Raw genomic sequence first — 12,067 nt, 5'->3', positions numbered from 1 at the left:
CACCTGTGTTTAACGCTCTGAGCCTGGCACAGCTTTGCACGCCGGGTACTCCCTCCAGACCAGCACCTTTGCCCACTCAGAGGTTCCAGCTGCCACTGGAGGCTTAGTGCTCTAGGTAGGGGAGGGGTCCTGGGACCTTCCTTCTTCCTTCCCCTTAAACCCTAGTGTTCTTGAAGTCTGGTTTTTTCGGGGGCATACGTTTTTAAGTTGAGTCCATCAGGAGGGTTCCTTGGCTCTGTCTTGTTAGGTTTGATTTTCAGTCCTCTAGGAGCATTTAATTTGTAATTGATAAGGAAGGGTTTTCAGAGGTCTTAACAGCTCTTCTCAATATGGTAAGTTATTTAAAGTTTCAAAGGACTAATCTCACATTGTAGCTCTTATCTGAAAAGGGTTTTATTATTAATTTAGGGGAAGTAAGGAATGAGGGAGAGGGAAGAGAAGGGAAGTCAAGGTCTCCCTAATTTCCTATGGGGTTCAATACAGGAAAATAAAGTTATTTTGTCTATGAGGAGATATTGTTGATAAACTGAAAAGGTTCTTCAGAGCTAAACTCCAATTTTTTCAATATTGAGTCAATGAATAGCCAGGAATCCAAAGCAAACCTGTCTCTCAGTTGATCTTTCATCCCAGACAGCAGGAAGAAAAGTCTCTCCTTTAGCTGCTGGTTTTCCCAACTGCCTTCTCCTCAGATTCTGTTGGAATCTTCCTTGCTTCTCATTGATTGAGAGTTCCTTTAAAATTCCATTTCTTGCATCTGCTTGCTAATATCTCTCTGGTGTTATAATCTCTTTCTCACACTGGCTCATTCCTTATTGTCTACAAATATATTCACATCTCCCTAATTCCAAGAAAAACTTTTTTTTGATCCTTCCATATCTGCTAATTGTCATCCTATATTTCTTCAGCCTTTGTAACTAAATTTCTTGAAAAAGCTGTTTACAATAGGGGCCTCCACTGTCTTCTTCTCACTCTCTTCTTTACCCCTTTCCTTCTGGTTTCTGACTTTATCATTCCACCAAAATTGCTCTCTCCAAAGTTATCAGATTGCTTAGTTGTCAAATCCAGACCTTATTCTTCTCAATATCTTTGAAACCTTGACACTGGTGATCAGTTCTCTTCTCTATAGGTTTTCAGGACATAGTTCTCCTGACCATTTCTTCTCAGTTTCCTTTGCGCAGTCCCCACTTAGATCACATATTTCTATGAATCTAGGAATTTTTTGTGAATCCTCATTGTCTTTTATCCTCTGTATCCAACATAGAGCCAAAGCCTGTCCATTTCACCTTTGCAACATCTTTCATATACCCTCCTTTTCTCCTATGATACTGGCACTGCTCTGTCCTCATCACTTCATACCTGGATTAGTGCAGTAACCTGCTGGTGGACCTTCCTGCCTCAAGTCTCTGTCCTCTTCAATCCATCCTCCATTAGGAACAAGAAAGATCTTCCTAAAGCACAGATCCAACAATGCCACATATACTCCAATGCCTCCCTATCACCCCCAGGATCTAATATGAAATGTTCTGTTTGCCATTCAAAGCCTTCTTCCTGCCTTTCCATTCTTCTTTTAAGTCTTACGCTCTTATCATATGTTCTTCAGTTTAACTACACCAGCTTCCATGCTTTTCCACAAATAAGACACTCCACTCTTGGTTCCAGGAATTTTTTTTTTGGTAGTTCCCTATTCCTGAAATGCTGTGCTTCCTCCTCTTTGACTTCTGACCTCCATAGCTTTAAGTCTCAACTAAAATTACACCTTCTACCAGAAGCCTTTCCTAATCCCCTCTTAATCGAGGTGTTTTTTCCTCTCAAATATTTCCTGTTTATCCTGAATATAGACTGTTCTAACAGATGTGTATTTGTTTGCTTGCTGTTTCCAGAATAATATTCTAAACTCCTTGATGGCAAGAACTGCCTTTTGCCCCTTTTTTACCCCTAGTGATTGACAGATATCTGACTCATAGTAGGTGACAGTAAATGTTTATTGATTATTTGTTGGACAGTGTAGATTTAGGAGTCATCTGCATATGATATTTGAAGCTGTGAAAAATCAGGAGTTCACCTAAAAAAAAATGAGTGATATAGGAAACAGAGCTGACAGCCTGTTAAAGAGTTTTGGGGAATTCCCCCAGTTGGAAGTTAAGAAGGTGAGAAAGTGCCATTAAATATAAAGATGTTATTATAGGAATGGAGAAGAAACCCAGAATGAGTCGTCCTAGAAAGGCCATTGAGAATAATATGGTCATGACATATTGAAAGGACTTTATGGAGCATCAAGTCCAACTCTCTTTTTTTATGGGTGAGATCCAAAAGAGAGAAATAATTTTCCCAGGGTTACACTGAAAGGAATTAGTAGAGCTGAGTTTGAAATATAGACCTTTTGAATGCAAATCCATTGCTTTTTCTACTGTATTACATTGTCTTTCTTATGTGAAAATTTGATTAGTTCATCCATTACCTTTAAAAGAGCTATTTGTAATTATATAGTATTGCTATTTTCATTACTCTATTGTTCGCTTGAAAATGACCAGATGGTGGAAGCAAAATGCCTTTTTATTATCCTACAGTTTATTCTGTCTTGCATAAAAACAGCTTGAGATATCATTATGCAATAAAAATGTAGGGAGTTTGAATAGTTTTGTTTTCATTGGGGAATATATCAGAGCTTTTGAATATAAAAAATACTGGAAATATATATTTTTAATGTTTTTCTTTTGAAAAATCCTATAAATCTAAGCCAGGACCAGCAAATTGTAGTAATATGCTTTATATGTATATGAGTTGTATTGTGTAGAAGTAGCAACACCAGATTTAGAGTTAGGGGATTTGGGTTCAAATTTTAATTCTATATGGCCTAGGGCAAGTTCCTTAACCATTCCTACCCTCAGTTTCTTCATCTATAAAATAAAAGGAGGGTGTTAAATGACATCTTGAGACCCCCTCCAACTCTTAAGTGGAGGATTTTAGGATTTAGGAGATTAGGAAAGACTTCTCATAGAAGATTTAAGATTGAAGATGGTAAATATCTCTAGATATTAAGGTAAGGAGGGCATGCCTTACAGACTTGTGCCAAAACTTGTTGAATGATCCTGGAAAATGTTGAATTCAGGGAACATAAACATATAGGAGAGTTTTCTGGAATGTTGAATGTGTGAGTAGCAATAAAAATGACCAAGAGAAATAAGATAAAAGGATTGTACCTAAGGAGACAGCCACAGATAGTGGTAGGATATGGATGCTCCAGCAAAGGAGCCTGAGAAGGAAATAGTCAAATCTGAGCTACATCAATGAAAGCAGCATCGTGAAAAACTGAAGCAGAGAAATTTTTTAGAACTGAAGTGGTCAATAATGAGGAAAGAATGCAGAAGGAGGTAGGGGAAGGGAGAAGAACCGTGGGAAAAGCCATGATATTTGTCAATTAAGAAATTATTAGAGCATCTTCACAGGGTAGGGGTCAGAAGCAGCATTACAAGTGATTGAGATGGGACATGAGGAAGTGGAAGCAACAAAAAGGACACTTTTCTAGGATTTAAACCAGGTATCAAACATGCCCTAACACCAGGAAGTTATTAAAATGTGATTGAAAAATATTTAATGAATAAATACAATAGAACATAGATATTGTTAATATATAGTTTTCTGAACCTGCAGTTAACCCTATATACAGTTTAGAGCCCAATTTCTGTTTGAGTTTAATTAATACCACTGATTTATCCAATGAAGGGGAAGGAGAAAAGCATAGGGTGATTGATATATTTAAGGAAGTTGTGGGAGGTGACTGAAGATTTTTTAGGGATGGGTAGATCTAGGCTTACTCTAAGCAATTAGGTAGTGATAATTGTAATAACAATAGTAAATAAGATGGAAAAGTAACAAATCTGAATAGGGAAAAATTGAACAACCTAAGGTAATTTAAAATCTTTACTTAGAGCAAATTTCAAAATTCTACCTAATAACAAAATATATTATAAAATAATGTCTTTGTCTCAAATTATTTTAAAGAGGAGATGTTATTTTTAGATGGAATTTTGAAAAGCCTTTTTTTACATAGGGTAGCATGCATTGAACAAGTAAAAGGACTTTACCCAAAAAAAGAGTAACTCAGAAAAATCTGCTATTTGCCATAACTATCACAGGTGAATATTGTTCCATAGTATTTGAAAGAAAATGTAAAACTATTTCAATTCTTACATACAGTTGTCACCACTATAAGATAATAGGAAGAAGGTCAAGCTGTCAAGTAATACTCTCAAGGAAAGGTGGCAAGTACCATCATGTCAGAAGTGCCTTGAGAAAACTATTGACCTACAGAAAAGCAATTGATTATCTCAATAGAACAACAATAATAGGGACCAAAAGTTATATAGTACTTTATGTTTTGCAGAAATCCCATTTTACCCATTTTATAAGCCACAGGAAATGGGTACCATTATTATTCCCATTTCACAAGTGAGGAAACTGAGGTAGTCAGAGGTTAAATGACTTTCCCAGAGTCACAGATAGTAAGTAAGATCAAATTTGAATTCAGGTCTTCCTGACTCCAGATCAGAACACTGTCTGTTGCTCTGCTTTGCCTTATTAGAACTAAAGGATAAAATAACTTATTCAAGATCACATAGATATTAAGTGGTCAAGGAGTATAAAATGGACAAGAGGTCTAAAAGATATTCATATATAATCACATACAGTGTTAACAAAACACAAGGCTAATCATTCTCTAGTCAGCTATAGAAAGACTAATACTTCTTTGTCAAAATGGAAGAAAGAGGTTAAGAGAATTTCTAGAGCACATGATGAACAAGTAAAACTCTTAGAACAAGCATACCTTAATTTAGCAAATGGTATTAAAAACTGACAATACTGTAGATGCCATCGTGTATTTGTAAACTATAACTGACGCTGGTTTACCTCCAGGCAGAGCTTGTGAAACAACTACTATCCAAATGCAGGATCAGAAAGCCCTCTTTCTTTTGATACCTACACGAACTCAACCAGTATGCTGACGTGTGTCAAGCAGATGGCTGGGTTATTCATTTTTGTTTACAGAAACAGAGGTTTGTGATAGCAACTCAAGTCTGGGCCAGTACCACAAGGGATTCTGGAAAGGTTGCCAATGCTTCTTGATCAATGAAGACCATGCAAGGAAGTGGTAGAAGCCAGGCAAATATCACATCATCATGGAGAATTCAACCAATAAGCTCGACTAGATCTGAAATATTAATACAGACAAAACCGTTGTCCACAACTCCTCAGACAGCATTGATGGAGAAAAGCTTCAGAAACAATGGTTTTTAATAGATGTCACCATGCAGAACATTCATAATCTTCAAATGACGCTGAATGAAAAGCTTATAAAATAGAGAGACATAGTGGGAGAATCCAAACTATGTGTGAAGAAGACAAGGTACATATCATTGTGGTGGTTCTGCCTGCTTCCAGGGTTGTCCTTGGGATGCTTTCACTGAGTATCCAGATGAGCTTATATCCCAGTTCTCATAACTAAAGAGAACAGTTATTTCTTCCATCTATATAATCATCTACAGAAGTTAAATAGAATACAATAGCAACTTGTTTTAAAATTGCTACTATTTGAACCCCATCAAAAATATGAGAATGAGATAATAATAAGGAAGCTTTTAGCAAGTCTGTAGAAGAGCTTTACAATCTAACTTTAATTCAGTTATAGACCATTAAATATAAAAAAAAAATAGTAGAATAACTTGTGCTAGCACCATTTCTGTCAAAAACCCCATGGTGAAAATGAGAAGAATGGGACAAGTCTAAAAACAATAACTTCTGCAATAATCCATTTTGGGGGGTGAGGCAAAGGCCAATAAGGAGATAGTATCCAGAGTAACATTCAGCAGGAAATGGGCATGCCTAGAGACTGCTATTTATCTATGAAGGCCTGTCAGGCATGTTGTAATGTTGATCAGTATATAGGGTTAGTATAATTAGCCCAACATAAAGAACAAGGGAATAAGGAGAATTCTTTCCTATTCTAGTTCTTCTAGAAGATAAAATACCAATGTGTTTCCAATCACAGCCTGGAGTCTTCCTAAGTTCAAATCTGGTCTCACAGTAGCTGTATGACCCTGGGCAAATCACTTAACCTTCTTTGCCTCAGTTTCCTCATCTGTCAAATGAGGTAGAGAAGGAAATGTCAAACCACAAAAAAAAACATATCTTTGCCAACACAACCCCAAATGGGGTCACAAAGAATTGTATACTACTAAACATCAACAAAAGATAAGAATGAGATGATAATTATTATTGCTAGATATTTACCAAGTTCCTTAAGTTTTTTTAAGTGATTTGTACGCATTTTTATCTCATTTGTTCCTCAGAAGAACCTTGTCAGATAAGTGCTGTTATCCCATTTTTCAATGAGGAAACTGATGCTCAATAAAATCAGTTAATTCACTTGCTCCCAGTCACACAGTTTAATAAGTCTTACTGAAAACAGACTAAGGTTTCCCTGAATCCAGGTCCAGCAGTTTGCCATGCTACACTTCCCAGGAATTAAGAGACTGAACATGAGAGAAAGGTGATGATTAAAAGGGTATTTTCCAAGAAAAGATAGAGTCTGAGGACACAATTAGAAAGGTTGGCCTTGGCAGGAAGGGTCATCCTTTTGTCAGAGATTACAGCAAAAGAAGAAATGGTCAGGGATGGTGTAAAGCACTTCTGAGAGATAAAATAGAGAACAGGAAAACACCCACAACACACCACCTCGCCTTCAGGGGCCTTGCTTCTGCTTTCCTGGGTGTCAGCCTTCCTGGCTTCATGGGAAGACTGAGTTTAATCTATTTAGCAGACAGGACACAAGGGCAGATAACAAAATCTAATGAGATCTGCGTCCTTGTTTCACCTTGCTATCAGTCTCTAGAATCCTCACTGTATTTCTGTTCCAGGCTCTCTCCTACACCAGCCCTCACTATTCTTCTGGGTCAGCCTCTGCCCTTCCCTCTCAGCCTTCTCCAGGAGCTTACCCCGACTTTGATTCCCTCCTTCTGTCCTCTCTGCCTTCAAACACATCCAGATCTTGCACACTTTATTGGTATTAGTGTTGCTGTAAGAATTTAAAAACTGGTGTTGGCCTTGCTCTCATTCAGCATCTGCCTTCTCTTTCACTGCCAGCTTCCTGCCTCTACTTCCACACAATGCACTTGTTTGTCAGCTCTTTACAAGTGACCTTTTTGATCCCACTTGGCTCTATCCAAACTGGCCTTGCCCCATAGCAGGCGCATCATAAATATTTGTTAAATTGAATTGAATGACAGACTATATCACAGATGTCCTCAGGAAATTGCAGTTAGCATTTTAAAATCATACACCTATAATATACATATTTTTAAATCCTTCCATCTTAAAATCAATATTTTGTATCGACCCCAAGGCAGACGAGCAGGAACATCTAGGACTGCACAACTAGGATGTGTCTTGAGGCCTGATTTGAACTCAGCACCTCCCGTCTCCAGGTCTGGTGCTTAATCCACTCCAAGGCATCTAGCTGCCCCTATATATTTAATCTTCATAACCATCTCCTAATGTATGTACACAGTCAGTTTTCTTCTGTGTAGTTTTTTCCTCTCCTGAATCTGTCATTTCTTTAAATAAATTAGGCACCCAAGGAAGTGGCTTAGCTCTTTCAAACCGCCGAAGGGTACTGTTTAGCTTACCAAGTACCAGTGAGATCATTGTTTTAGTGTCATAGTATAGTTAAGAGGGTGGTTAATTTGATCAGTATTGGCAGCATATTTGGATCACAGCTTAAGCAAACACAGGCTAGCAATAACATTTTGTCTAGATGAAATAAAATTTCAAAATAACAGGAAAGGGGAAAAACATATAGATAGGCATATAATATATGTAGATATATAGTTGTATATATAATTTAATCAAACGAAAAGGTAAAATGGAAGTTTTTCAGATATGTATGTGATATATAAGAGAAATTTTGATAACCAAAATGAAACATATTCTTTTTTATCTAATTAACCATCTAGATTTACCTGTTTGATGGTTTTTCTTCAAATATTTGCATCTTATTATATATTTTACATTCAGTACAGTTTTATTTGGTGAAAGATCTTCCCATTTCTGCCTTACATATACCTTAAAAATGTCTTTCCATCAGCAAAATTATCTTGTACCTAGGTGAATGGACGTTTCTCCAGAATTATAATATATTATTTCTGTTTTATAAAGAGAGAAAACAACCCTAAAACACATGTAGAAAGACCTTTCCCTCCTATTCCCCACCTAGAATAAAAAGTAAATTTAAAACTTATTAGTAAAATTGATTGACAAAAATAAACACACTAATTGGCAATATTCAGGTGTGGTAAGTTAGTATGTAGAGCAGTAAATTAAGTTTCACAGTTATCATGTTTAATTTCATGTATTTTGCCAACCCAAGTGAGTCCTGGCTCGACCACTAATTATCTGGTTGACCTTGCAGAAGTCTCTGTCATTGAATGTCTCTGAAGCTCTGTTTCCTCATCTTAAAATGAAAATTCTAATATTTGTATTCTGTACATCACAAGCTCGTTGTGTAGGTCAAAGGAGATAACATATATAAAGTACTTTGAAATTGTAAAGCACTTTATAAATGTGATTGTTGTTAGCATTATAGAATAGTTACAGCCTTCTGTTTTGTTTTTAGGAGAAAAAAGAAAGAAAAGCAAAAATTGAGAGAAAACAAAGGAAACATCATGTTCTTTATACATCTGAATCAATTCCTCCATGGAGTCCTCCAAGCAAACTTACACCAGCAAAAAATTATTGAGAATTCTACTTCCAATGCTGTCCAATCCTTATTTAAATGTAACCAATTTAAAAGGGGTTTCTGAACATGCCTTGTATATTTTATTTTTAGAGTGGAAATTCCATTTAAATTGCAATCCCAGAAGACTGCTCTAATGTAAAAGATAGTTTGGAGTTTAATGATGAAAACACTACACAGGCTGTACTTAAGCAGGTTGCCTCAAAAGCCAAGAAGCAGATTATTTCCATTAAGACAACAAATCTTCTATCATGTCCTTACAATTCTCCACAATTAGATGACTTTAGTCTTGGCTAATATGTATATTCCCTGATCCCTTTGTGAAACAGAATCATTTTATTTTGCACACCATCAAGGTACTATGATTATTGAGGTGCTATTTAAATATGTGAATTTGTAGTACTTTCATGTCTATTTTTAAATATCTATTCACTGGAAAATATGTATAACATTTCTTTTAGCTTAAAGCTATTATATTTGCACTGAAGAATTTTGGAACCATGCCAAGTTAATTTTTTGGTGAATGGAGATAGTTGCTCTATAAAACTAATGATTCCCCAAATCTTCTTTTAAAAAAATTATCTTTCTATTTCCCAAAACAAACATGCAATTAAAAAAAATTAAGTGCATTTCAATACTTCTGTTCTGGGTTCAAGTGACAGTGACAAGCACTTTTTAAAACCCTCTTGTTTCCAAACTCACTTTGATTTTTGTTCCATAATTACCCTAGAGGGAATAAGTTTTCGATAATACTATAGCATTAGCATTATCCATTTGTCAAGAAAATTCCACAGGAGTTCAAAGACAGTGCCATTAATAGTATTTTTCCAAGAAGGAAGTAAATTTGGCAGTGGTAGTTCTCATGCCATCTTGCCTGGTCCTTCTAGTGACATTTGAAAACTAGCTGGCGAAAGGACATGTGTGCAGGAGTTGGCCACATAACCAATTTCCCTCTTTATACAACCCCTTGGATTCATTAGTAGCACCCTGCTTTTGTTTCTTTTTTCTTTTTGAACTAGCTAAGCTAGCGATAGACAGATCAAATATATGCATTCAGAATTAAAGTGTTGCCTTAGTCTAGAATGCAATACCTAGAGAACAATAGGAATTTTTGAAGTCTAAAAAGATTTTGGTATTGAATCAGCCTTATAGAAAGTGTTTGGGTTCTCACAGCCAAAGAGCAAGTTTAGCTGTCCAAAGGAATTTATACCGTGAAGAAATCGGTGGTTTTTAAAGTTGATGGTACACTCATGCAGTGTAGTCAAATCGCTAGTTAAATGAAGTAGGATTTCATATAATCCAATTTTATTCAAACCTTTACACTGTGTTTGGCAACAAGGCAAGATAGAAGTTGCTCTTGAGCCATCTTAGCTTTCCAGTAAACACTGCAGGTTTCAAATATTTTTTTTTTAATCCTTCAGGCTTTCTGGGAGCTTAAGACTATACACTGATGATTTCATTGATTCCACAGGACTTATGAAATAATTGCACAATCAGCAACACTGTTCTGGGAATTAAAAATATGTTTTAAGGAAGAAAATTTTTTTTCTTTTACTTGGAACCAGAGTGATCCTGCATCTAGTGAAAGTGTTTTATCAATAATATCATCTGAAAGATATCACTGAATTCTGAAAATGTTGACAATTAAATAGAAGCCAGAATGTCTTTCAAGAGATATACATGAAGACTATGGTGCCAACATGACAAAGATTCAGTCTAGAAATAGCTTCCATTTTGGGTTGTAAGGCTTTCTTTTTGTCTGTGAGACTTCATGGTTATAATATTTATTGTAGACTTAACATTAAAGATTTATATAATCTTTCTCAGAGTTTTGTGAATTCCCCCATACTTAATATTATACTTAATATTAAATGTGTATTTTTTTTCAGTTGCCTGGCTTCATTATTTATTAATTTCTCACTTTAGTCAAGGGCACACCCATACCTCTACTTTCCCAACTTTGTAGCCTGAGTCTTTCTCAACTTTTTCTATTCTCCCCCTCTTGCCAGATCTTGTCAGTTCTGCCTCCATAATCTCTCTTATCTGTTCTTCTCTCCACTTATACAACCACCCTCTCCAACTCCCACTTAAATTATTGTAAATCTCCATCCACTTGTCCTCCCTGCACACCATCTCTCCCTTTTCCAGTCCATCTTCCAGAGAGCTTCCAGAGTGATGTTCCTAAAGCCCAGTTCACTTTCTACCAAAGTCACTGTAGCAGCTTTCTATATAAAGTGTAGGTTAAAACGGAAATTCCCATCAGGCTAGAGCCAGATTGTGAAGGGCATTAAATGTCAGTCTTTCCAAACAGATTTCATCTTTTCTATTCATACATTATCTATTTCAGTGTCCTAACTGATTTCCCCAACATGATGTTCCGTCACTTCCTTGCCTTTTTTTTTTAACACAGGTACAGAATGGTTTCTTTTCCCCAGCTCCACCCCGGGAAACCCTAGATTATCTGAATCTACTTTGTTCTCTAAGTAGAATGTAAGCTCCTTGAGAGCAGAAGTTGTTTGATTTTTGTTTGATCTTTGTATTTATGTCCCTAGCACCTAGCATAGTTCTTTACACGTAGGAGGTGCTTAATAAATGACTTTCTAAATTTAGTTGTATTGATTTGAATAAACCTCTTTGACCCCTTTATGTGGGAAATAGACCACTATAAAAGATCTTTAAGAATATTGTGGCATCACTACACATCTGGAAAGGGTAGAGAATGGCCACTTTCCCATGCTGTCTATAAAGGCTACATGTACTGCCCAGAAGCTGAGGGCATTTGTGGGGGTAGCTATGACCTTTCTAAATGAAAAAGTTCATTTTTCTGAAGAATTTCTGTGTGATTAGAGGAAATTGTATGTATGGGGAGAGTTGTAGGGCCCATTCTCTTAGAACTCACTTCCATTATGCAGTTGACAACTTATTTCCATTTAATATATAGATGTTAAAAGCTTGGATGCAGCAGCATTCTCCCCCACAGTTGGAATAAGTTAGGGGAAAGGGTATAGAGCTAATATTTTCTCTTAAATCCACAAAAGAAAATAAAATTCAATCTTTTATTTTTTTAGCTTTATGACCTTTATGGCATTTATTTTTGTGAAGTAATTCATTTTATAAATTCAAAGCTATAGAGACAATTTGCTTATTAGATTTGTTTTTCCTTCAACAAGCAAGAAACATTTGACTAGATTCTATAGGGGATATAGAGATCAATGAGATATGGCCCCTGTCTTCAAAGAATTTTAAATCTACATCTGCCACAAGAGTTGTATAAATAGA

General features: G+C 36.1%; 1 protein-coding gene across 23 annotated transcripts in view; it reads left to right on the top strand.

The window, feature by feature from the left end:
• MAP9 (microtubule associated protein 9) overlaps positions 1-12,067 on the top strand; it is a 132,256-nt gene that overhangs the window by 78,706 nt on the left and 41,483 nt on the right. For 13 of the 23 annotated variants that reach the window (XM_056802796.1, XM_056802793.1, XM_056802810.1 and 10 more), the window contains one exon: positions 8,669-10,676. The exons of 6 other annotated variants lie outside the window; for them this stretch is intronic. In XM_056802796.1, coding sequence (XP_056658774.1) covers positions 8,669-8,791 — 123 coding nt within the window. In that variant the 3' untranslated portion in view covers positions 8,792-10,676. Of the gene's footprint in view, positions 1-4,914; positions 5,406-8,668; positions 10,677-12,067 lie in introns of those variants that run through there. 4 more of the 23 variants (XR_008912918.1, XM_056802807.1, XM_056802799.1 and 1 more) reach the window with 4 other exon arrangements.

This window comes from Monodelphis domestica, chromosome 6, assembly GCF_027887165.1.
Source record: "Monodelphis domestica isolate mMonDom1 chromosome 6, mMonDom1.pri, whole genome shotgun sequence".
Taxonomy (NCBI): domain Eukaryota; kingdom Metazoa; phylum Chordata; class Mammalia; order Didelphimorphia; family Didelphidae; genus Monodelphis; species Monodelphis domestica.
The sequence above is the reverse complement of the archived record's forward strand: the minus strand, read 5'-3'. Positions and strand labels throughout refer to the sequence as shown.